The sequence below is a fragment of the Solea solea genome, chromosome 18, assembly GCF_958295425.1.
Source record: "Solea solea chromosome 18, fSolSol10.1, whole genome shotgun sequence".
In the NCBI taxonomy this organism is placed as follows: Eukaryota; Metazoa; Chordata; class Actinopteri; order Pleuronectiformes; family Soleidae; genus Solea; species Solea solea.
Window position 1 is genome coordinate 18,332,093 of NC_081151.1, and position 26,467 is coordinate 18,358,559.

At 43.0% G+C, this 26,467-nt stretch overlaps 3 protein-coding genes across 3 annotated transcripts; 2 read left to right on the forward strand and 1 right to left on the reverse strand.

Annotated features, from left to right (window-relative positions):
* Positions 1 to 513: 513 nt before the first annotated feature.
* Positions 514 to 11,944, reverse strand: coq6 (coenzyme Q6 monooxygenase). The gene is made up of 12 exons (XM_058615104.1): positions 11,587 to 11,944; positions 10,797 to 10,931; positions 8,308 to 8,366; positions 6,347 to 6,473; positions 5,092 to 5,222; positions 4,877 to 4,984; positions 3,825 to 3,887; positions 3,621 to 3,728; positions 2,761 to 2,963; positions 1,675 to 1,790; positions 1,193 to 1,359; positions 514 to 633 (listed from the first exon to the last, which is right to left on the reverse strand). The coding sequence occupies exons 1-12, from the start codon at positions 11,783 to 11,785 to the stop codon at positions 604 to 606; spliced, it is 1,446 nt and encodes a 481-aa protein (XP_058471087.1). The 5' UTR covers positions 11,786 to 11,944; the 3' UTR covers positions 514 to 603.
* Positions 11,945 to 12,040: 96 nt separating this feature from the next.
* On the forward strand, positions 12,041 to 18,780 carry fam161b (FAM161 centrosomal protein B). Its single transcript, XM_058615103.1, has 9 exons — positions 12,041 to 12,276; positions 13,333 to 13,556; positions 14,140 to 14,666; positions 15,239 to 15,552; positions 17,370 to 17,488; positions 17,566 to 17,733; positions 17,811 to 17,910; positions 17,985 to 18,160; positions 18,395 to 18,780. Exons 1-9 carry the CDS (start codon positions 12,238 to 12,240, stop codon positions 18,456 to 18,458), a joined length of 1,731 nt encoding a protein of 576 aa, XP_058471086.1. The 5' UTR covers positions 12,041 to 12,237; the 3' UTR covers positions 18,459 to 18,780.
* Positions 18,781 to 18,926: 146 nt separating this feature from the next.
* ngb (neuroglobin) lies at positions 18,927 to 23,475 on the forward strand. Its single transcript, XM_058615105.1, has 5 exons — positions 18,927 to 20,415; positions 20,557 to 20,816; positions 21,201 to 21,309; positions 21,408 to 21,527; positions 21,611 to 23,475. Exons 2-5 carry the CDS (start codon positions 20,719 to 20,721, stop codon positions 21,761 to 21,763), a joined length of 480 nt encoding a protein of 159 aa, XP_058471088.1. The 5' UTR covers positions 18,927 to 20,415; positions 20,557 to 20,718; the 3' UTR covers positions 21,764 to 23,475.
* Positions 23,476 to 26,467: the final 2,992 nt, after the last annotated feature.

A 26,467-nucleotide genomic window follows, 5' to 3' on the forward strand; every position in this document is an offset into this window, starting at 1 on the left:
TTAACCCTTTAACACCCAAGACAAACGTTTTTTTTTTCCTTATATTAACCATAAAAGGGCCAGAAAATATCCTGTTGCTTTTGCCCTTTTGCAGAATAACTTTCAATATCTTATTTAAAATTGACTGCATGTAAAAATAGTATTAACAATTTAAAATGATAAAAAAAAAACCCACTGTAGTGGGACAGGATTTTGCGTGAGAAATTTGAACAGAATACAACATATTTAAAATAACATTTGTTTGAGTTTTGGTCTGAATGTCAAAAATATGGAAACTTTGTACAGACCTTTTTCCTGATTCGCCGGCTTCACACGTTGACTTTGCAGCTTTTCAGAAACCGTTGCGTAATTACGATAACACAAAATGCGCTTGTGCAAACGTTGTCGTCTTCGATACACTTTGTGTTAAAAGGTTATCAATCTTTCTGCATTTCAAATGTTATGATGCGCTGAAAGGTAATTCACTATACTCGACTAACCTGTGAAGTTGGAAAAAAAGAAAAGGAATCACAGTAGAGTAAAATAAATCTTTATTATTTTAGTTTCTTAAAAACACATTTTTACAGCTCACAGTCTCTCGAGATCCACTGCACGGCAAGAACGTCACTTGCCTGCAAATGCCATGATCTGCTCCTGGAGAGGCAAAAAAGAGACACCACTGAAAAACCCTGTGACCTTTGAAAATGAAAACTAAAAAGGCTGCAGGGCTCTATACGAGGCCCGTAAACGAGTGAAATCACCATTGTTTAATATGGAAAAGATGTCACGTTCAACTCTGCGCCTCCATAGTGAAATGCCTTTACAGCCAGTTACAGTAGTGTTGGTCTGAATCACTTAGTAGGGAATAAAGCCATTTCACATGAGTGGTTGGTAATAAAAGGGGTGTGAAAACACAAGCCAACACCGCTGTCCGCTGCCCCGGGGCCAGCCCTGCACCCCACCCACACACTTTTGGTAACACTAAATTTGGGGCTAAACTTAGATGCCATAGTAGTAGGTTCAAACCCTGGAAATTATAGACACCGCTCAAGTAAAGCTCCGTGTAATCAGAAAAAGAGGGAGGAGGGCGGGGTCGGAGCAGAGGCGGAGCTTAGCTCTGACAGGTGGGCTGATGCGATCTGGGCGACGGTCAGGTTCACTGGGGTGTCTCGAAGGATGTGTGTGGTTAGAGGCGTGAGGAGAGGAAGCTTACTTTGAGCGTCGGGAGCATGTTGGTGGCCTGCAGACCGAAGGTGCGTAGGAGAACCACAGGAGCGGCGTTAGTGGAGTAGAGGCGTTTCATGAGGTCGATGGCAGCCATCATAGGCAGGTTGTGTCTCTGTCGTTCGGTTTCATACTCTAACAAGTGCTGGATCGCTCCTGCACAAACAAACGAGGATTGTAGGGTTTAAAAACAGAGGACAGAGACTGAATTCGTATTCACCATTTACATGTTTCCTACATTTAACAGAGGTAAAAATATGCACAGTATCACATAAAGAGGGTTTTCAGTTTTATGAAAAGCATCTTATGCACGCCGCGTGGCAGAAAAACTTCAAATGTCAGTTGACGGAAAAGCGCATGCTTTTTATAATTCAGGTTACCGGCATGTACTTGAGCTGGGGCTATGGGAAAGAGCTTAGGGGAAACCACTGAGCTATAGTTGCAGTGCTTGTGTTTAGAGTTCTCACTGACCCAGGTCCTTCCCGTTAAAGGCCGCCTGGCTCAGGAGCCGCGTGAGGCAAGCCACATCCCCAAAGCCCAGGTTGACTCCCTGACCCGCCAGAGGATGGACACGATGGGCTGCATCCCTGCAAAGACAAACACACGCAGGACTATCCAAATATATTCGGCCCATGGTTTGCTGTTTTACACATCGTGGAAAACATCAGTTCCTTACATGTGTTACACTGAACAAGAGGGGGGAAAACTCGAGATTGCTTGGTGATTATAGAAAAAGAGTGGTGAAATTGCACAAAAGTCTCTCTTCTGTTACTGGTTTAAAAACAGATTTCTGAATTCATTATTTGCATTCATCAGAAATTGTTGCAGAGACCCCAGAGATTAAGTTTAAAAATATCAACGTGCCACCAGAAAAGCAGTTAAGTGTTGTTTAAACAGCATTTCTTGTGAGTTTTAGTAAATACTGTATCTGATGCATGGATAACAATACTGTAACTAAATACTAAAACGCAGGGTATGAATATGACTTCATTATATGTCATTAACCTTGTGCTTTCTCTTCCTAGTGTGTGTCTTTCCTTCTGTCCTCTCTCTCTCTCCTCATCTTACAGATTGCAGGATCCAGGTCCAGTTTCGAGGCTGTTATTATTATTATTACTATTATTATAATTCATATCATCACCATTATTATTATTATGCTTTTATTAAAGTTGATATCAGTATAATTTTTTATCAACAATCTCTGCTGCTGCTTATATAACTGACAATGTAGTTCATTGACTCAGAACTCTTCTGTCTAAACTTATAACTCGGTACAGTTGTTGTATAGCTGCTCCTGGCCTCTTTCTTCTGTCCCTCCCCCTTCTCCTTTCTGTCCCCCATTTTTCCTTTCACCCCAACCGGTCGAGGCAAATGGCTGCACATCTTTGAGTCTGGTTCTGTCAGGGAGTTTTTTTTTCTCTCCACAGGTGCCTCGTGTTTACTCATTGTGTGAATTGTTGGGTTTCTCTAAACTAAACCAAAAAATTTACCCTACAAAAGCAGATTTTAAGCATCTTTTCATGTGAAGCCCATCACTTTTTCTGCATAATATCTCACCCAATCAGAGCCACTCGGTGCCTTATATATTCTGAGGCATGACCCATGCCCAGGGGGAACATGACTCGTGTCTTTGGGCCGATCCCTGCCACACTAGGAGGGAGCTGTCGAGGTGAGCCTGCAGACGGGATGATGGCTGACAGGGCGCCGCGGAACAGAGCGCCAGCTGTCTCAATCGTCTCTGACTGGTTCTCATTACTCCACTGTGGGTGCAAACACAGACAGGCAAGAAGACACGTTTTCACAGAGAATGAAAAATGGTCAGGAAAGAGAGAGAGAGGGAAAACAGACATTGTCCCTTTAAGTGGACAAAGAAATTAGCTGACATAGGAGTAAAGCTCAACTCCAGGCCAGCGAAAGTGCTTTTCTTCCCCTCCCTAACTAACTGGTTTGGCAGAGCCTCAGGAGCTGGGCTAATTAAAAGAAGATGCCGGCCAGGCTATGCAGTTGAATTAGCTCTGTTTGAAAAACATTCCATGCAGTAATGGTCGACACTGGGTGACCACAGGTTTAATTAGCAAACCAGGCCTGAAACCAAACGTGACTCAACCGTGGTGACCCCGTCCATCAGCAGGCCCTGTAAAAATAGCCAGCTTGGGAAAAAGACGTTTCTCTAAACACAAAAAAATGGATAGGTATGTCATTCCCACAGTGAAATATTAGTATTGTGTGAAGTCTGGACAAAACAATGACAATATTGTTTACGTGAGTCACCGACAGCTGCCGTTTTACACGTGAGTAAGTCTATGGAGAACCCCTGCGACACACAGAGCACTTGCACACATACTGTAAACAGAGACAGATGGGAAATCATTCATCAAACTCTTCATCATCCGTTCAAAGACCAGAGAGACACTTACAAAGGCAGAGTTTATGGCATCCACAAAGCTCTCCTCATCCAGAGCTAGCAGCTCCTCGGCAAATTGATGGCTGGTTGACCACACCAGAGAGCTCTCTGTGTCCGACAGCTGCGGTGCACAGAGAACGGAGGTTAAAGCTTTATTAAATAATCATGTGACGGACAAATATTCTTGCTACAACTTGTATTCACGCAGATATATTACCGGTAACATCGCAATGGGTCCTGTTGGGAGGAACCTCTGCCATGCCACATTGTTCTCAGTGGGCTGTGCAAGACATAAATTAAAGATTATGCTGATATTGTTTGGCATTGTGTTGTATAGTTATATTTTACACACATACATTAACCATAAAAACAAGATGATATACAGGTTGCTGCTGGGTGGGCGTATTGTTCTCTGCATGATGACAGACGTGACATTGAAATAACCATCATAAAAAAATACATTGTGTTAAGTAACTCAGTGGAACACGGTCATTCTTGCTTAAAGCTGCAATGTGTAACTTTTGGTGATTATGGTTGTTGTTGTTGTTGTTATTATTCTGCCTCTGTTTGGCCTTTGTGAACAGAAACAATGCAACATTTTTGGTATGCTGTATCTGAAAACGGACTCTATCGAGCAAAACTATTTTCCTTGGCGCGCCACCACAGAAATTACCCAGGGGAAAACTTTCCCTGTGCCCCGAACTTTCACCCAGAGAAGAACCCACTCGCCACTAGCGAGTGGGTTCCATTACCAGGAACTCTGGAGGGGCGGGGCTGTGTACTGAAGAACATTTTGCAGCTGTTTAAGCCAGTGCAGAGTTGGCAACACGAAACGACCGATCGTATATACAAAAAGCCATCAAGCTATCCGAAATTTGAGGTTTGGTGGAAACGCAAACCACACAGATTACGGGGAATTCTGTTCCCCAGGAAATCTTGGCCTTGAATGGCCTTTTCAGCCTTGACTGGGGGTGTGTTTGTTTGAATTTTTTCTTCTTTGTGTCTCACTCCCACAATGTTGCCTCCTTGACATAAAACAAATCTCTGTGCAGCTGGGAAATATGTCGGGTGACACAAGATCTTGATACCGCTGAGATACACAAAGAGAGTCGCGTGGAGCTCATTCAGCATTGTGTGAACTCGTATGACAACGGTTTGAACTCAACTGATATCTGTTTATATTTACAAGTTACACACTACAGCTTTACTTGTGCACACACAGTATCAAAACGTGTTGTATGTGATAAGTATGTGAGAAGTGATACTCACCTCTGATAGGTGGAGCACAGCAACAACAGCAGACTGGTCGTAACTCCACTTGACTGTGGGTATCCCTAATGCTCGCCTCACCATTGAGTTTGGTCCATCGGCACCAATCTGACAAAGAAGCAGAAAAAAGGGGAAAAAACTGTAAAAAAAACAAAAAAAAAAAAAAAAGAAATAAAGAGCAAGAAGTACAATTTTATATGATGAATTAAACTGACCAGCAGCTTGGTTTGAAGAGTCTCTCCATTGGCTAACTTGACCTGGACCCATGGGATGTAGTCTGCTGCCTGGTGGGGCATGGGCCACGTATAATGCACCACTTTGGACCTGTATTTAACTTGCACATTATCTGATAAACAGGAAAGGACATGAAAGAGGTGACTACAGATGTGGCACAAAACAAAAAAAACAGCAGTGTTCCTTAAAATAAAATGTCAGTTGTTGTCACAATAAAGGGATCATAAGTCTTGTGCATATACAGTATCTTCACATTTAAATCCGCGCTCTGTGACTTAAAAAATAGAGACGATGAATTGCCTGCAGCTAAAGCAGTGGAACATCTATAAACCAACTCATAAAACAGCACTGGTTTTCCTCCCTGGCCGATGGTAGCTGCCTAACTTCACATTTGACAACCTTCTTAATGGTCTCGGCCTGCCACACTGCACTGACTAATAGTGTTTATCTACAAGCACACCACGGCACACTTTGCACGTGCTGCCAGCTTGTCGGATTTTGTACTATAAACTGCCCATCATCCTAAAATCTCAGCAGCTGTCATCCAAAGACATGAAAGGCTCCCAAAATACACTGGCTCGTGCTAACTTGGAGCAGGACCCATCCACAGAACAGCTACTTTTGCCTGAACATGGATGTCACATTGATTGGAGAGCAGGGCTACATTGAAAACAGCTGGGAGCGTGCATTTCATGTCATGCATCTCGAGCACATCACTACTACGTCTAACATGAGAAGAGAGAAAGGGGACAAGTGGTAGGCAGATGGGGCAAAAAAACACACACATCTGTTAGCTGGCTGTTGAAGACTGTTTATAAATATGTCACTTTAACTGTCGAGCAAGTTTTACTTGAAAAGCTCACGAAAGGGTTGGTTGATGTCAGCAGCAAAGCAGCATGACACACTGTAGCACTTCAGTGGCCTAAGAGGTGGCAAAGCATAGAAGCACATGTCAAGTTTAACTAGGTCACTGGGCTATTTTCACGTGTCCTCAGAGGGTGTTGGGGCTCTGCAGCTGTGACGCTTTGATTCGAACTACAGGGGAAAAACTCAGATGGCTCCAGAAGTTGAACTTGTCTTAAAACAGTCACTGGGACAGAGTGCAAAACCAGCAAAACCTGAGAAACAGGATGGACTACAACCTCAGCCTCCAGTAGGCACATGGCCCAGGATTCAATAGGTTTACCAGAGCACTGCGTCAGAGTGGCACCATGTTTTTAAATCGTACGTGCTTACCAGACAGACTGTCGAGTTGTTTGGTGAGTGCAGCCACAACGATGTCGTTCTCCACAATGTATGCCATCTCGTCCTGCAGGTTCTCCTTATCGAACGTGATCAGGGCATCAGAGCAGGCGTCCCAAACCTAAATGAAAGACCCATTATGGCTGTGGTCAACAAGTCTATCCTTAAATGCATCCCCTTTTCATATATTATATATATTAAAGCTGGGCAGAAAAGTGCTGCTTCAATGAGCAGAACACATCAAAGGTGGTAGATGCTGTTGGAGGTTAGCACAGCCTGAACGCATCCAACCCAGAGCAATGAGGGTCACCAAAAGCCCTCCATCAGGGACGCATGATTTCAGCTTAATGCAGCTCTCTTAGGTAGAGGACCAAACGGCATTACGTGATGTGGATTTTCACAAACATTATCTTGAGAAACCCAAATAACAAATGACATATACATCACAGGGTAGGTTGATATTTATCCAAAACCAAAAGCACCAGAGTGAGATATAGTTTGGGATCATGTAATTCCAAACCCCAGCTAAACATGGGGGGTTGAAAGTGTTTGTACAAGGTAAATCCTCTCCTAGGTTGCAACTATGGTGACAGAACCCATCATTGGGCAGTAATATGCTGCTGCACTGCTTTTTACTAACTTGCCATAAAGTAGGGGGGTATACCCTACAGAAAACCACTAATGGCAGTGGGTTTGCAACTTGTGATAAGTGGTTAGGAAGAAAGATCTACCGAGACCAGCCCAAAAATGTTTTGGTTTTGTTTAATGCAGGGTGAAATGATGCCGCGTCAGTGTGGAATGAGTTACTACTTTCTGCGTGAAATTTTAACAATATCCTTCGTTGCATGTTTACGGAGAAAAATGTGGGCAGAACTCAAAGTTCGCCTCCTGTTTCAAATCTGAACCCTCAGTGCTTACATTTAAGGTGAAAGAGCATTTTATTGCATGGAAAGAATGTTATTTAGAGCCGACCTGCAGCACATAGTTCAGAGCTATGGCTGAGATGTATACAACTAAAATTCAAGGGCAAACATGCCAAAATAGTGGGAGCAGAGGGAAAGGTATAATGGGAGAGGTACATTACCATAATCACTGTTAGGCACTGCATGATGACATCTTAGGCCCAGAGAGAAACCCTGCGGTCCAGTGTTTGGTACACACTAACCACATCTTACAAGAGAGACTGAGCCTGCGCCCACAGCCGTAAAGCCAGTTCACTTTGCAGCAAACAACCGCTCTCCCGATCTTTCATCTTCTTCCCCGTGTTCACATGAATCTTTGTAATTAGAAGATGTGGGGAGCGAGTACCAATTTGAAGATGGTTCAAAAATGGTTTATTCTTCATAGAAAGGATGACTTTAATAAATAAAACTAGCACAGTCACGGGGCCTTCCAGTGCAATGAACAACGCAGATGTTGGCCTTTTTTTTTTTTTGTCCTTATTTTTAAACATGCCTTGTATTTTTTGGCATCCATCTTGCCACAGAGCCTGTGGAGCTACCGAAAAGGCATAAATTGCGCAAAGGGACGATCAAAATGCATGTTACATGAAACCAATGTTTGCCACTCTAATGAGAACAATTACACACAGTACACAATATGATATGATACAGTATTGTGCGCTTGATAATTAAGATGAATGACTGGGTAGCAACTGAATGTAACAGATTTTTCTCTCCACAAATTGTATGGTAGTGTGATTGATGGGCGACAGAAATACATAACAGTATGCCAGTAAATTAGAACGTATGAAGGACATATCCTGGAAAACTCAAGTTGTGTAACAGAAGGATTTGGGAAGATGTTCAGTTTAGCAGAAGGCGGTGGTTATTTTGCCATGAAATGATACTTTCCTGAACTTTTGACTTTGCAGTACAATGGCAGTTACTGTATCGTATTGTACTGTGCAGACACAAAAGCAATTTACCGCCATTGTGCACAAAAGATCGACATACCTGCATTCTCTGATATGGCTTGCATCTCATCTTTGTAATCTGCTCCCATGCGCCAATGCCTGTGTGTGTACAAACACAATTTAAATCAATTACAGAGCAAATGTGATGCAACAATTTATGTCAGGACAGTGCATAAAAATAATCTGAATTCTGGGATTTGACTGCAAGGCATAGTGTACATTTAAATATCTTCATCATCTACTGCTTTATCCTCCATATGAGGGTCGTGGGGAGCACTGGTGCCAATCCCAGCTGACATAGGGCAAAAGGGAGGTCACCAGTCCATCACAGGGCTGGATATTTTTAATTTTTTTTTTATCTAACCTTTATTTAACCAGGGGAAAAAAAGCACCATGAGAATAAAAATCTCTTTTTCAGGTGTGTCCTGGCCAAGACAGGCAAGTACAACAAGGTTACAGACAAACATACTATACAAAAACATAAAATAATGAAATAAGCTATTTTCAGGATCACAATCATCATAAAGACCCCATAAATCAGCAATAATATCTATAGCCTCCAAGTCATCCAGCATGCACGACCAAGCCTTCAAATCTCTCTGCAGTTCATTCCAGGCAAAGGGAGCAGCAAACATAAAAGCCTTTTTTTCCCCCCAATTCAGTTCTGAACCTCGGGACAGGTTCAGAACTGAATTGGGAACGAAGCTGATAGGATCCAGAACTCCTCTGGTTGATAAAAGTCAACAGGGAGGAGGGGAGAAGACCGAGAATAGCTTTGTAAATCAATATCATAGAGACAAACAACCATTGTTGTCAGACAACTGAGGGAGGAAACCAGAGAACCCAGAGAAACCCCATGCACACATGGGAAGAACATACAAACTTCATGCAGAAAGGCCCTTGTTCTGACCGGGTCATGGATGCGGGTCTCCTTGCTGCAACATTTAAATATTTATTTGATTATTAAGTGATGAAATTACAGTGTATAATCATTCATCAACCTCTTGGTTTCTTTTGTTACATGCTCGACCTGAAGCCTACACTATAATGTTGTCTAGTAATGGGGCTTAATTTTAATAAACGCAATAAGTGTTTCAGGTATGAGGTTAAATTACCGTGAATGACGTGAGGCAAAGGCTGATTTTTTAAGGAGACAGTGTTCCATAAACATGGGAAAACTTCACTGTCATTACTATCTTTACTTAATGTGCAGGTGCCAATGGTAGGCAATGCTTTAACAGCCAAACATAACATTTTACATCAACTAATTTACACTGTACTGCCTGCCATAGTTGCCAAGTCTGCTTATTATAAGCGACTTTGGGCTTGCTTTTCTGTAAAGTCGCTTACAGATATTGGTAGTTGCAGGTTTTTTGGGCTTGTCTCCATGAGTTATCAAGCAGATATTTTCGACATGTTATTGAAACACAGGATAATGTGTCTGCTTGCTGTATCAGCAGAGTTATTACCACGCACAACCTGCCTCTCATGGATCCTGGTGGCAATGAGTACTAGCCAATCATAGCTGGAGTAGATCGATTTTTTTTCAGTTTGAGAACTTGGGAAAACTTGAGTGATAGTCTGGGCCAAAGTGGGCGAAATATGGCAAAAAATATAAAAAGACTGCTTGAAAGAGAATGGAGTTTATTTTATGACATATTGGTTTGAAGGAAGAGCAGCATATTAAAAGCAATTCAGGATGATACGTACGCGTGTGTGCATAGTTTAATTATCAGAGGTTTACTGTGTATATAATGTACTTGGATACAACAGTCGGAAATAGATTTGCAAATGTCCATATGCCACCTGTTTTGTAATGTTAAATAAATGTTAGAAGCTGGTTTAAGATCCTCTTGTGGCAATTGTGCCGACATTCTTTTTTGAGAGAGAAGTCCCTTGTTTTCACAGGCCCAGTTGCTTGTTTCTCTCGCGAGATCTGGCAACACTGTGTACTGATGCATTCCCATCAAACTCATTTCAGTGTCCATATCAGAATTAGACACTGATCAGACAAACAGATCAGCAAATCCTCAGCATATTATTACCTTTAATGAAAATATAACGCATCGAAATGGGTAATGTTACCATGGAGATATCATTGTTGTTGCTAATTCTCTAATCACTAAACTGGAAGGCCACTTGGAGTACATTAAATGTGGATGAACTTTCACCTAATAAATGTTGTCTATGTAGTTCCATGCAACAACCAAACACACAGGTCTGCAGTGATGTCATGCTCATGTCATGAAGTTCATCAGACACAGATGTACAACTTTGAAAGAGATACCTTTAAGTCCCCAACAAAGAAAAAAACAGCAGAAGAAGAATAAATGAGGTCAGATATGATTCCTGCTAAGCCTGGATGACTGACTGGACCGTGTCTGATCCTTTTCTTATCTTGTGGGAGCCATTTACTAGTCTAGCAAAACAAGCTACACACAGAAAATACTTTATTTCTTTATTATTTTCTGTCTATCTATCTATATATATATATATATCTTTGTGTTGGTTTGTAAGTGTATGCCTTACCGCTGAGGAGGGTGGCAGAACCAGGACTGATGGAGCTGACTCTGGTGCTGTAGGTGTCTGGGACCGTGTCCATGACTTTCTTGTTGCCCGCTTCAAGCAGCAGTATCTTCTTACTCCCTAAGTTTGGATCCATACCTGTCAATAGATACATACAGTGCAGTGTTTTAGCAATGCTGAAATGACTATACAGTATAATTATATCTCAATCGCTTTATTGGAACACATCCAGAAAATACGGTAAATATGCATGCAGTTTTACAATAAAAAGAGCTTCTACAGGTTTGAATGTCAACAAAGTTACACTTGAATTGTAGCATCGTCCTGAGTCTCTTTAAAAGTGGAGAGGAACCCTAATTTATGTTACCGTTTTTCCTGCTATTTAATGTTGTGAAATATGCTGTGAACAACTCTATTACAACAGGTTTATTCAATTCATGCCTGAGAATGACATACACACGCTGAAAAATAGAGGACAATGGAAGGAAAAGAATAGTAAACAAGGAAGGAAACAGGAGAAGAGGTAATATTGAATCGTACAAAAAATGGAGGGATGTTCGACGAAAGGAAGGAAGAGGGAGGAGGGAGAGGAAAGATGAGAAAATATGTGGGGAGGAAAAGAGGAGGGAACAAGCGAAATAAAGTGGAAAAGGGGCAGAGAAAGGAAAGAGGAAAAGCAAGGAATGTAAAAGAGGGGATAAAGAGGGAAGACGAAGGAAACGGGGTTGAAGGATACACAGAAAGGAAACAAGGGAAAAGAAAAAAGGGTTAGAGTAAGTAAACGTAAACTCACCTAAGGAACATGCCATTGCAGAACCAACCATTCCGCCTCCGGATATAATAACGTCATAAACTTCATTCCTGGCGGAGTCGTCCCCGTGTTCTGCACTCACTAACCCTCGAGTGATGACTTTAACCGCAGATATGTGCTTTTCTGTGATAAAACAGCGGCCGTTCAAGGCCAGTGCCGCCCTGGTGAGCCTTTGCATCATGCGGTCCTCACCCTGTCTTCATGTGAGTCAGGCAACGTACTTAAAAAAAGAAAAGACGAAAAAACGCGGTGATATCAAATGTTCCAAACGTGAAGCCTGTCACGCGCGAAGCAGGCAGGCGTTTCCCCTTGAGTTTGTCCTAAAATTAACAACTGCTAGACGCAGCCATGTTGTGTTGACAAGCGGAGAGAAGTACTTCCGGTTTCACGGCCAATCACAGCGGACGTCGGTCTCGCGCCGAGAACTTCCGCTTCTGACCACAGACGGTGCTAACGTTACCATTACCGTTAGAGGAAACTTGTTATCAGTGCTTTAGTATTATCGCTCTTAAGTCTTAACACCACCCTTTTTGGATACATTTTTACTCGGTCGTCTTGGTGTCAGTTATAATGGACTCTGGTTTTTGTATCGAGACCGGTTAAAACCGTTGTTCGCATCGTTTTTGTTATTGAATGGGAAACTTTCTCCTATCTTCGAATCCAACCATTAACGTAAGTCATTTTTAGTTCGTAATTTTATATTTTGTCATCGATAACAAGTCAATTTAATGTAAAGTTAGGTCCATGGTGACGGTGTTTGTTTATGGTCGCTAAGAGAACTTTTTCTTCCTTCTCCTTATCGCGGTTTGCAAAGAGCTTAAAGGTGCATTACCGCCATCTAACGGACTGGAGGTAGCCAAGAGAACACATTATAGTGATGGGCATTCCAGGCTCTTTTTACCACTAATACCTTTCTATAATTCAGCCAAATTTAGCGCTGTTTTGACTGATATATGTGTGTGTGTCAGTGGCGATTGATCTAAGACAGCAAGTTAAATATGTACTGTGTTGTATTTACATTTCAATGTTAAATGTGCGCTTGCAATTAGAACGTGTCACAAGTCCGTTCAGAATCAGCTGTTTATCACGGATAACAGCTTGTCTCACACGATTTCTGTATTCCCGTAGCAGCCTCCACATTAAAACCACATGAAGCTCAACTGTTCTCTATGGGACAGCACAGAATGGGTTTTTTTTCACTGCGGTGAGCTCAGCGGTGATTGGTCAAATGCAGCAAAAACACAATTCCACAGAGGCTCAGCTTCTCTCAGAGTCAGTGGGGCAGTGGGCGGGCGCTCGGCTTCTGCATGATGATTGGAGGAACTGGCTGAAAGGTGGAACCAGTTTTTGATTGACAGCATTGCAGAAACATACACACCAGCAGAGCCTTTGCCTCTGCCTCAGTGTGGGGTTTGTGAGTGAAGTCTGTAGAGGAAGAAAACAAAAAATAGATAAAAGGATGAAAGGATAACATAAGGATGACATAGCACAACCGTGCGAATGCCACTATTGACTATCTAACCTAGACAGGAGGGATAAAACATTTTCCCCTGTGGAGTGCACCATTGCACCTCTGGGTGTACAGCCTGCCAGAAAATATTAGAAGGAGGGATGGCTTTTGTGAAATATCTCTAACCGGAATATAAAAAAGAAAAAAAAAACACAATTTACTAATATAAACACACTTAAAAAAAAAAAAATCTAAACTTAACTCTACTTTGGTAACAGGTAACCATGTCAAAGATGAATGCTTTGCTGGAAGATGGATTCACGTCAGAGATGATGCTCCAGCAGCACCTGAACGGTCTGAAAGAGGCCCTGATTCAACAGCTGCAGGAGACAGAAAAGAAACACATACAGGAGTTAGAGAAGAAGCTCTATGAGAACGATCTCCTGTCAACAGATGAACAACTAGAGTACAGTGATAAAAAACAAGTGAACTGTAACACCAAGTAGGTTTGCACATTTTTAACATGTATTAAATGATAATGTATCTTATATGTATATATATTCTCAAAGTGCATGTAAAGCGTGACTTTGTCTCCCCACAGGAAAGTGTGTTACTAGCCACCTTGCTAAGTTTGAATGAAAAAAAGTTGCTTAGTGTTTAAAAAAGAGGTTCAAACTTCTTAGAAATGTTTGGGCCTGTCCGCGAGAGGACGTCCTCTCACACACACACACACACACTCACGTTTTAGTAGGGACCAAAGCAGGTGAACGTCGTCGCTTCTTTACATGTTAAACAAGCGATTTGATCCCGGAGTTCAGCAGGGACTGAGCCACAGAGCTCCTCCAGCCGACATGCACAAACATACATGCTTTAGTGTGAACCAAAGCAGGTGAATGTTGCAGTGCATCACGGTTTGTTCACTGTAAATAAACGCTAAGAATCCAGAACAGACGACTGGAGGGAGTCTTAAACCTATAATTCCTTATGCCACAGGTTCTCAGCCACTATTTCCAAACATATATAATGTGTAAAAAAGGACAATCTCTACATGTGCTTTCTCTAAATATATTAAATGATTGTTTTAGACATGCGGGAACGAGGAGATACATCCCTTCATCTGCCCTGACCTCACACAAAGACACTGCACATCAACACAGGCCTAATTCTTCTTCTTCAGCCTGGTTACCTTCAACAAAGTGGAAACATTATTTCATGAAGGCTTCCACGCTGACCCCCACCAAGGCACAACGGTGTGTCCGAGCGGCTTCACTGAAAACCACACAGATGAGCATGGAGGAGGAGGCCGTGGCTGAATGTCAGAAGAAGTTCTGTGCTCTCCCGGTTCCCAGCCATGTCAACCAGTCCCTCTTTAAGGAGATGATGGAGCTGAGAAAGAAAAAGAGGGAACTCGGTCATGAGGAGAGGAAGAATTTATTGCTCTCCATGCAAAAACCTTTCAGTTTCCAGAGAGAAACAGAGAGAGAAATGGAGAAATTCGAGATGCTGATAGCAACGTTAAACCAAGACTCGCCGGAACAGGGAAACAAGATATCTACTATCAGGAAACGTCGTCAAAAAATGGAGAAGGACTGGCTAGAGTCTGCGCTGAAAGGTAGGTTGATTGTATGGTTTTGTTTTTGGTTTTGTATGGTTTTGTTTTTCTCTTTAAATGGGACGATGCTGGCTAGTGTGCTGCCGTCTTAAAACAACAAACGTTACTATTTCTCATTTTTGGGGCTTGTAAAATATTAGTAGACAAGTTCAGCGAGAGTTCAAGAGTGGTCTTTCCCTGACTTTTTTTTTTTTTTTAGAATTCATTTACATAAGTATTAGGACCCAATTCCACAGAGGCAAGAAATTGAATTTACAAATGGATAAAATTGAACCCAACAATGATAGAATAAACATCTCTAAATCAAAATATCGAAAACATTAAAAGGATAAAGAACTAAAAGGACGATAAAGGATTTTAAATGTTAATAACAATGATGAAAATTATAATGACCCATTTTAAATGGACAGCCCATAGGAAAGAATTGGTTATTCATATTCATAGTCTAAAGTTCTGTGAGAAGGAGATCTAAGAAGAAATATATAATATATATATATAATATAATATAATATTGTGATAACAGCAATACATAATACATTGACTGGAGCTTGTGTGTCTGTAACTCTGTACAGACCTGGAAGAGGTTTGCAGTCCAGTGCGGACTCAAACGACCGGGCGACAGTGTAAGTCCTCTGCATACTGCAACCCAAAACTTCGCACTGCTGAGCGCACCAGGAAGGAGAAGCTGGGCTTCCTGGACGAGAGGCCGAGCTTCCAGCCAAAAATCATCCAGCAGGTCCCTGATTTCAGCAGGTTGCACAAGGCTTTGCAGACAGAGGCGCTGAGAAAAACTCCGGCTAAAGACATGACCAAGTGTCAGCCCTTCTCCCTCAGAACGTCAGCTCTCGCTCAGCGGCAGAAAAAAATGAGCCCTGAAAAATCCCAGGTAAAAATTCATTTCCTTCAACTTTGATCATGTGTTAAAATTGTGTTCTTTGGAGTTTTGAATTCAGTTTCATTGCAGTTGTGTGCATCACTCATTCATATGCTGTCTGTCTTCAGAAGCCATTTTCTCTAGAATAGTTACAAATGAATAATCCAGGTCTCCACGGAACCAGATCCAGATGGTTTCAAGTCAAAGTTTCTCACACCTTCACTACTCTGCTTGATGGATGGTTCAAGACAAACCCCTTTTTTTGAGGACAGGAAACCACTAGACTTCTCTAGCGCCTTCATGAATGTACAAAAACAAGCCTAATGGAGGGGCAGATGTTTACCCTACAGTTTTGCTGACTGTAGAGTGGTCCATCTTATGTGCTTGTGGTTCCTCAACACTCATTTTTTTTCTTTTTTTTTGGAAAACGTGACAAAGGAATTTGACCAGGTCACATTTTACTTTCTCTGAAGCGTCCTTGGGAACATTTTCGTTTGATGATGAAAGATTTATTGTATGGTTTTTTGCACAGACCACTTCCCACAAATGTGGAACTGCAAAGCTATTTAAACCATGCCCAGTAAGCCATGTCCTAAAACGGATTATTCCCCTCTCTTGAACCTGTTGCGTTTCAGACTCCCTCCATCTCGCGGCTTAACTTTGAATCGATTGCATATTTTGTAACAGTCCAATATACTGTAAGTTCACACAATCATCAGAATCCTATAAGTTATGAGCAATGTCAGACATTTATGGGCAAATTGTGATTTAAAAATTAGAAATTGTGAAGTTGTATCTAAAAAAAAAAAAAGCAACCAAAATAAAAAAAGTCACTATATTTACTGCAGTGAAATCTAGTTGACTTAGAGCACTCTGCATAACAAAAATAAAATGCACCAAATTATGATTTAAAGCCGCCGTCAGTGAAATATTTGACATGAAATACAGTATGTTTTAAAGCGGCTCTAGATTCCAACAGTTTCCACTGATTTAGAGTGTCTCAGGGGGTGGTTTTGCGAGTAAATCAAGGAGAAGCGATTGGGTTCGCCACCAACACTGAACACAATCAGGAACCAGAAGTCCACAACAAAAAGAGATTGTCCCCCCTCATGAGGGGACATATGGGGGGGGGCAGGGAGGGGGACGATAACAGCAGCATAGGACAGAAAGGTAGCCAAAAGATGGCATCACTCACAACAGCTTTAACCATTTAACCAAACATTTGCATGGGGAGTTTTCCCAGCATCCTTTATTGTATCATCTGGTGTGTATAAGATTCAAGATTCAAAGTTAGAGATGAAAAATTAGCTTAACATAACGCGCTAATATTAGCGCGTATTTAGCACGTTATGTAACTTTACTGTTTATGTATGCAAGTTGCTTTTTTTCTTCTTCATAAAATCCATTTTTTTTGTGTTGGACTTCTTCTTGAGTGTAGCCTACCACGTCAATGCAAAGCGCCCAGTCGCGGGTGCAGCCACAGCTAACGCTAGCGGCGAAGACGTTAGCAATCTAGCGAGCCATAGCGAAGCTCTCCGCCAAACTAAACTGACAGGCTACTTTTTATGGACCTGATGTTTTATGTTATTTGTATTTTCAAACTCTTTGGAGTTTGACAAAAGAACACTTCACGGTCCCTTTTTTTTTGTTGTATATCAATATTTTGATCTGAATTTAAATGAAAATACCTCAATTTGACGGCCTTTTCTCAGCAATTTTTAGGTGAGATTAAAAAAGAGATTAATTAATCATAGATCATCATGAATTCTTCTCTCAATTTTCTTAATCTCTTGACGTCGCTCACATTAACATTTTCTTCATATTGACAGGAACCAAAAATAAACTATGTCAGGAGAAGTAAGTCACTCGGGACCTTAACATCACTGTCCACAGACACACTTCCCACGTACATCACTGATGCTGTGAGGATGCGCGGCTTGGCCATCAGGTGAGCTGCAATTATGACACGTGTTACATATTTCAAATGAATGCGTTTTGGATTTACTGACACTTTCACCTTCACAGAAAATCAATGGAGGTCAGGGAAAGTAAGAATCAAGAGAGTGTGAATTGGTTTAGCAAGTACCAAATGAGGTCCCAGGCCATCAAGAAGAGTGTCGACCTTCACGCAAAGTCCCTGGATCCACACGTCAGCTTGAAACAAGTGTTCGAAGACAAACTGAAGCACCATATGTAAGTTACTGGTCTTTGCAATGTCGACAAAACAATAACGCGTCTCAAACTGTAATCTAATCTCCTCTCACACGAAGGATGGCTGACCAGCAAAGGATGCAAGAGTACAAGAAGGTGTTACACGGCATGAAGGCACGAGTCGGCGACCGCCCTTATTTGTTCGAACAGGTGAAGCAGGTCAGTGGCATAAAGCTCCCGCACTGCACCGCGATGTGAGTCGACACTGGCATAACTTGGGTCTCTACCGGCAGCGAAATGCGAAGGCCCACGCCGAGCAGACGTACAGGAACATGCTGAAGAAAGCGGGCTTCACGGAGCAATTCGTCGAGGAGAAAGGCGGAGCGAGTGAGGACGCATCGGCCTCGTCCAGATCTGAGGAAGACACCGATGACAATGAGCTCATCAATGAAAACTACATTCTTGGAAGGTATGTGGAGAGGGAAATTTTTTTAGCGGGTCTTGTTTCCGTCCACCGCGTAATCCCACTGTGTCCAGTAAAGATTATGAATAGTCCTGCTGCCGGAGAGTCAAGGACTTTATGTGGTTTGGTCATCTTATATTACATAATTTTCCAGACCAGAAACGTCCAGCGCTGTAGCCAAGTAAAAGTTTGATGTAATTACAGTATAGCCGTGTTCCTAACCCCACATGTCTGATTTAGGGAAGAGAATGTGGACGACGGGGAGAAAATTGAAGATGTGGAAGAGGAGAGCGTGAAGTCCTAAAGAGAAGAAAGTGCCATGATCAGAGGGTTTTTTTTTTTTTTTTTGGTGGCTTTTCCACCAGAAAACAACACCGTCCTCAAAAAATGATTAATGTCACGGCTAACCTTACCCGCACCAAGCGTTTGATAGTTTGAGAAGTGCATGTGCAATTTATGAGATTGAACTTTGACAGCCACAAATATTAGGGATTAGTATATAGTTGAGCATTTTTTAACATCCTTTTAAATTCATACACATTGAGACGCGCGTGTTTGCGACATGAATTTGTCTTGTGCCGAGCCTGTTACAAAATATCCAATAAATGTACATCATTTACTTGGCTGCGACACCGGTCGTCTGACATGAGTCTCTCACAGATTGCTGGGTTAAAAGATCCCAGTTTCTTTCCGCAGCCACAACGCCGCCTAAGTAAACAGTCCTCACTGTGCATGTGCGTTCGCGCACAGAACACTTCGGTGGTTTGGTCCAAGCCCCACAGACCCACATCAAATACGCTTGTTGTTGCGCGTTCGCTGTTCGCTTGTGCTTAGACAGCTGACTGCCCCCGAACGCTGCAGAGTTCATTTTAACTTGCAAACCACATGGCAACGTCTGGATATGTATATAATCACGATCAAACGGGTTCCTGTAGACAGTTGCATACCATATGATTACTTTTTGTAGGCTAGTGTGTCACAACGTTGAAACTATTGCATGAATTCGGGTCAGAAATATGTCTGAAATGTCATATCTTGCACTGCGACAGTATCCAGTACGACTTTAATAAGCATTTTATGAAGAGGTTTTGCGTAACGATTAAAAGAATAGTTCATATAGGCGCGATAGATTATCACCGACCCCCTTCCTTGAGATCTCAAACATCACATGACAAAGCTTCAAGGGCTCCATCCTGTCAGGTTGTCATGGGAACTGTGTATCCCTCCCCACTCTGCACTGTGGTCCCTCTGGAGAAGAATGCTGCGCACCTCCAATTCCCGCGGTGCGTGGCTGAAAACAGACCCGATCTCTCCCAGCACATTAGATAACATCACATTGGGAACCCGCATCCACGGAACGTGTGAGGCAGCAGGCGCCTGTGTCTCTCTAAACAAATTGCAGTGCCACAGAGTGTGGAGGCTGAGGACGAGGACAAACACATCTCATTTAGATTAATGAGAGGCTGTGAACTTGGCCACCATATGTTATGATCACGCTGTTTAAGGAGTGGCTTTTTTTCTTACAGCATGAACAATATAATTTCACCAAGGTGGCGCGTTCGGGTCTCTTATTATTCCAGCCACCGTGCAATATTAAAATTCCCACACATTTAATTCTGTAAATGCATGGTGGCAAATGCAGGCAAGTGAGTACACACCCTAGAATACATGATATAGACCTCAAACCAACTTCACCTGCTCTGAAACTTGTGCAAATTACACTGGATGAAATGCTCATTTTGTGCATCGCGGTTATTTCGCTGTTCGTTTTAATCGCTTGTTTGCTCGACCTCACGCACGCCGGCCCCGAAAACAAGAGTGGACGCTGCAAGTGCAGAGAGTGGAGTGCATGTGAAAGCCCTCCTGTGTGTGTCGTAGTCCTCGGTTCACCTGCAGGAGGAGCTGTGGCTCGCTGCTGCCTACTGTGGAGCAGAGGAGAGAGATGCCTCTTTCTTTTTTTTCTTCTTCTTTTTTTTTCTCCCTCCTTCAGTGGCATGAATAATATCCCCAGAGCTGCAGAGAGAGCACATCAAGAGGCAAGCGGGAAGTGGAGAGAGACAGCAGCCAGTGTGACAGATTAGAGCGTGGCACAACTTGTCTCCCTGACTGCACTGTGGGCTGGGGAAAGAGAGCAAGTGCACCAAAGTGTCAGGATAGGCTGCACAGACTCTCACACGCACCTACACACACACACTCATATAGAGATCCCTCAGCCTGGCTGCACCAGAAGAAGTTCAGAGGGGGAGACTGACCTCAAGAAGGTACAGTATGTGTGCGGTGTGTGTGCATCATCGTGATCACCTTCTGCAGCCATGTCAGTCCCCCATATGTGAAACTTCACTGGGGGAAAAATCCGCTGTTTTGTGCATGATTAACACCTGATGCTCCACTTTGTTTTCCAGGTGGTCTAGTGGAGGTTTTTTCGTGTGTGGATTCACTAAGAGTGGTCATGGCTTTCCTCAGCCTGAGGCGTCTGGTCCTGTAGAGGAGTTGTGTTGTGTTTCCCCCCCCCCCCGCTCCCCCGTCCAGAAGAACTTGACTCGCGCTGCCAGCCTGAGCTGAGGATGGAGAAGCTGTCGGGGAAGGACAAGGAGCTGATCCGCGGCAGCTGGGAGAGCCTGGGCAAAAACAAAGTTCCTCACGGTGTCGTCATGTTTTCCAGGTAACATCCCACACGTTCAGCATCGATCACACGGACTTTTGTGTGGGGGGGAAAAAACACATTAAAGGTTGTTATTCTGCCACATTAAGGATCTAATGACATTTGACGTAATGGGATCTTACTGTTTTCTGTGTCGTTGCTTAGAATAAGGACCGCAGGTGTGCAGAAAGGAATCATAATAAATCCTCCGCTGCACACTTTCCCCACACAGGCACCGGAGGCTTGACTTGTTGCTTGGCGACAGGCTGCAATAATCCAGATTTACTTTGCGATCGCTGCGGGTTAAATCGGACACACTGGCAGGAGGGGTTTTATTTTTACTCGGATGATTTATGCAATAGTGTGTGGCGTTTGTGTGTGTGTGTGTGTGTGTGTGTGTGGCAGACTGTTCGAGCTGGACCCGGCGCTCCTCAGCCTTTTCAACTACAACACAAACCATGGCTCCACACAAGACTGCCTGTCCAGCCCCGAGTTCCTGGAACACGTCACCAAGGTGAGCTCCGTCCACCGCAGCAGCCAAGTGTGACAAGCGTCCAAACGTCTCGTTTTTTTTTTTCTGACGCACACCTTTGTCTCTTGGACGCACACCAGGTGATGCTCGTGATCGATGCGGCCGTCAGCCACCTCGACGACCTCCCCTCCTTGGAGGACTTCCTGCTCAACCTTGGGAGGAAGCATCAGGCCGTGGGAGTCGACACGCAGTCATTTGCCGTACGTCTCCTTTCGGCGCGCGTCTCAAGTGGTGTCACGAGTCGATTCTAACGCTTGCTTTGTTTGTGTGTGAACTCCTGCAGGTGGTGGGTGAGTCCCTGCTCTACATGTTGCAGTGCAGTCTGGGCCAGGCCTACACGGCACCGCTGCGTCAAGCCTGGCTGAGCATGTACAGCATCGTGGTGGCAGCCATGAGCCGGGGGTGGGCCAAGAACGGCGAGGACAAGGCCGACTGAGGCACTCAGCGGGGGGGGGAGGAGGAGGCTGCTGAGCAATTGCTCTCAAATCACTCAACCACGGTTGCCATGGAATAAGGTTGTGTAACTTGCAGCGTTGTGGCTCTGGCTGTGACACATTTGCTCTGTGACGGTGGCGTGTGTGTGGGGGGGGAGGGGGTCACGCGGTTTCGTGGACAGCACGGCGTGTGCTTACCTTTGCGTTGACCCACGGCAGAGTTTGCGGTGAGAATCCGAGCGCGCGCGGTTTGGTTTTCGACCAGAGCTCCTCACACTGAGAAACAGGACAGCAGCTTAGTCTCTCTGTATGTAATGGCTTCGATATATATATATATATTTATGTATATATAGTCAAATGATAGCAAGTGACTGTCGTGAAACTTTGTGACGTGTATCCTAAACCAGTTTGCACATTTGTGAAAACAGTAGCTGTTCTATTTACGCGTCATACACCAACAATTCAAACTGTGACACAATTACTGTGGCCAGCACGGCAGCTCTCTATCAAACTGGTACACAGTGATTTTTTATTTTTTTTAAACCTCTTTTAGCGTTGGACATTTAACCGACTCATAATAAGCGACGCGAAATGCAGAAATGACAAGAACTGTTACACTCTGATAGCTTTCTTCGGTGATCCATGACTGTTACGGTGCGTGTGATGCTCTCCCCTGTAGAGGTTGTTCGTATTTCAATAGGCTTCAAGCTGACTGTTAAACTCTTAAACTTATAGACTGTTATGTGACCTCTAAAGTGACGGGCGGAAGTGTAACATTTTTTCGTTCCTCTGCGTTTTCCGGTCTGTGGTCGTTGTTTTTTCGTCGTACTGTACATACTCGTTTATTTGGGTGATGATTGTTTACTGTGCCGTTTCCTCGGAGATAAGCAGAGCGGCGTGCGTCGCTCCAACACAGAGTGGATTTACCTACAAAACAAACACACGCAGACACTGTGTGGTGAAACCTACCCGATATATGTGTGTATTATTATTGTTATTATAATAATTGCTGCCATAAGACTGTATGCTGTACCCTCGGCTGTTATTTACATCCATAGTCATACTGCCAAGTAACTTAGCAACAGTGTGCCAAGTATTAGATAATAACCATACAACTGTAAATCCAAGCTGCTGATACGTGGTTTTTATCGCTTTAGTCTTTGAGTTTTACATTTTAAAAGGTTTATTTTTATATCCTGAAATGGACGCGTTGGTTAGTGTTGAGTATTGACTGTTTTACCCCAAATGTGATGTACAGCATATATTAAATATATACATATATATATATATATGTATAAAACTAATTGCTTTGAGGCTGATTTTATTTAATCTATATACAGTAAGAGAAATACTATCAATAGAATAAAAGCAGAGCTTTCTATTGGACTATTTTACGAGGACTTTCCAGCCCGCAGGCATATTGTTTGTTAACTTATTGTGTAGGTGGTGTGTATTCTTTTCTAGTGATTCTATGCAGGATGTTGTTCTTTAATTTCACCTGACATTGGATTCCCCCCGTTGTTGCATCCAGCTCTGTACACACTGTATTGGGCATGTCACTGTCTACCTCATTAGACTTCACCTAAACAACAACAACAACAACACATGATGAACACAAACAGATGCTCTTTGTAAACCAGATTCCACCCCACTCAAAAAACGTGTCGTGTCCTTACTTGAGACTAAATAAAGTGGATGTTTTGTTGCTACACAAGGTCAGCATGTGTGTGTGTGTTTTTTTATTCCCCCCACAAATCAAGCCGAACAGCGCCGAACTGTAGATCACTTAAAACTACGTCACAATCCCAAAAACGTGGGTTAGTCTCCCAACAACTACCAGGGAAATCTCTTATATTGAACAGAGGAGTCTGGTGTATTCAGGGACAGCGCAGGCCGCTGCCGCTGTAGTCTGTGGAGTAGGAGGCTGTGCTCCGGACACGCGTGGACAGAAATGAAGCCGAACAGTGCCGAATTGTAGATAAGTTAAAACTACTTAACAGTCCTAAAAAACGTGCGTTAATATCCAACAACTACAGGAGTCTAGTCACTCGTGTGTGTGTGTCGCGTATAAAGCTAAGTCACCGCAGTTTCACTCAGCCGTGCCCACGTGAAGTAGGTACTTTTTTTGTAGTGGAGACGCAACCTTATTATTGCGCCGTGCCGAGTAGAGCCGGTGGAAATACGCCATTACATAAGACGTAAGAGCCGCATGGCTCCAGGCACACGAGCACTGAATACTCACTTCTCCACCAAACCGTCAGGAATTTGTCTCCGCGTTCACACAGACACAGATAACAGACATTGCTGCTCGAGCATCATGTGTTTTCCTCTGAAAAGTGATGAGGGACATGGAAAAGAGGAGTGTAATTGTGAAAGATTATGTAAACACGCGGGGTTATTTTCACCCATACCTACAATTTGGCTGTATAAATTGTAAAAAAAAAAAAAAAAAAAAGTCACATCATGACGAACCCACTGTCTGTTTCCCGCTGTTGGAGCAGCTGCTGACATGGCCTTTATCTGTCTCCGTGCACAGTCAACGGGATCCTCGCCCTCTCTGAGTCTGCCCTGCGGTTGTTTATTAATAATGTAAAAAAATTCGTTCATTTCCCTCGCGCTAATGATGAACTCCCTCGAAGTGCACGAGGATTTGCTCCCGCGTCTGGAGAAGAGTCTGCCCGGGGGGGGGGGGGGGAAACAACAAAAAACATAACATACAACGCACATTATTTTTAGAAAGTCTGCAATGTGTTGTGGAATGATGGGGTATTCGGCGTTGTCATGGCGACCGATAAGTGATGGTCCAGAGATGTGTGTGTGTGTGTTTGTTGTTGTTGAAGGGGGGGAAGCAAGGCACTGCTCTGTCACCCACTCATCCTAACCAACGCTGTAGATGCTGAGTGAGAAGTGGACAGAGGCTCAAACATGCTCATGTACAATTAAAGCAGATATTTTGTGACTAAAATAAACCTAAAATTTAGGTTTTATTAATAAAATATGCTACCAAATGACCAAAATATCCATGTAATAATAACAAAAGATGACTTATTTGACATGCTAAATTTGATTCCGTCTGTGGCTCAATTCCATTTATTCCCAGTACAGGTATTAATATTTAAAGTGGGTCACAGCTATATATTTTTTTAAAACAGCTACACACTATATAGCAAAATTATTAATTATGTTGTAGCTTGCTTACACAAGAGGCATTTTTAAAACAAAATTTGCATTTAATTGGATTTGCCCTGTCCTTTAGTCCAAGAGGTAAATTAGAAATATTCTGTGAAGTAGCATGAACCACAACTGACAACTGATTTTCTATTAGAATTGTCCAAAAGTCACTCTTTTTAATTAAAAGCAGTATTATTAAAAGCTCAAGAATGGCCCCCCCAATGGGGTTTTGAGGCTGGACTTCGTTGAAGAATCAACTCTAGCGCTATAACAAATTCTATAGTGACAAACTGTGTTTGCGGCAGGAGGCAGCATCTGGGCAGCAAGACGGGCAATAGTTCACCTTTCTCCATGAAACATGCTCTTAGCAGTTGCCACGGGTGACTGGGGAAATGTCAGGGACTATTCTTTCTTCGTTTCCAACTCTTTGAAATGAAGAAGCACTGTATATAATGACAGGCAATTTGTACGCCATACAACCCCACGAACCGGTTTTGGGTTTTTTTGCAGGAAAAGCGAGATTGCACTTTGGCGTTACCACTTTCCGTTGTGATTTGGATAAAAGCGGCACTATCCTCCCTCTGGTGTGGTTTCACCTGCGTTCATTGAAAGACGAGAAAGTTGCGTTGGTACGTTGACATGATGGTCGTTTTCCACCCAAAACTTAGCAGCCACAGACTCTCGCTTGTGCTAATTTTACAAACACGGACGTGAACGAGGCGAACTTTTCCGCAGTGTCTAACTATTCCTTTAAATGGTAAGCTTTGGCGTCATAAACCATGTGCACATATCCTGAAGGCACATTACAGTACCACTTACCTCATTTAAGTCATACATCATACAGACCTAAGTAGAGGAGTGTAACAAGGAGCTTATGGCACACGATGAGATGAATTCATTTTAATTTCAGATCAGAGAGCTTCCCGTTTTGACAGATCAAAACTTGTTGGCCTGACAGAGATCACTCTCAAACGCGGGCTGCCCCTTAACCTCAGCGTTCTTGGAGCCCTCGCCGACCACAGTCACAGCAGCAGGCTCACATTTAAACTCGTGTACATGCGAGACACGTGATTATTTCATAACTGAGAGCAAGAAGGAGCAGACACATCTGGAAAGCTAATGTCCACACAGACCTCAGATGGCCAAACCAACAGTGACAGACATGACAGGATACAATAAAACGAGTTATAAGCACCAAAATGGACGACGTCCTTGCATGGACATTACAGCTAAGAATATCCTAATACGTTTTTATTATTTCTCAAAGGAAAGTGTGTGTAATGATCTGTGAAATAAGCTTCTGGAAGCAAAACCCACAGGAGATGCTCTTTGATTAATTTTTTTTTTTAAACCATAAACAGTTTTAACTCGATTCTCTCCACCGACCACTTTAAGCTCTCTCTGCTGCCAGCGTTCATTTATGTATAGCATGCCAACAATTTTATGGAAGTACAATAAAATGATAATAAACCCTCTCAGATGGAAACCAAAATCAGGGTACACCCTGGACAGGTCGCCGGTCCATCGCAGGGCCA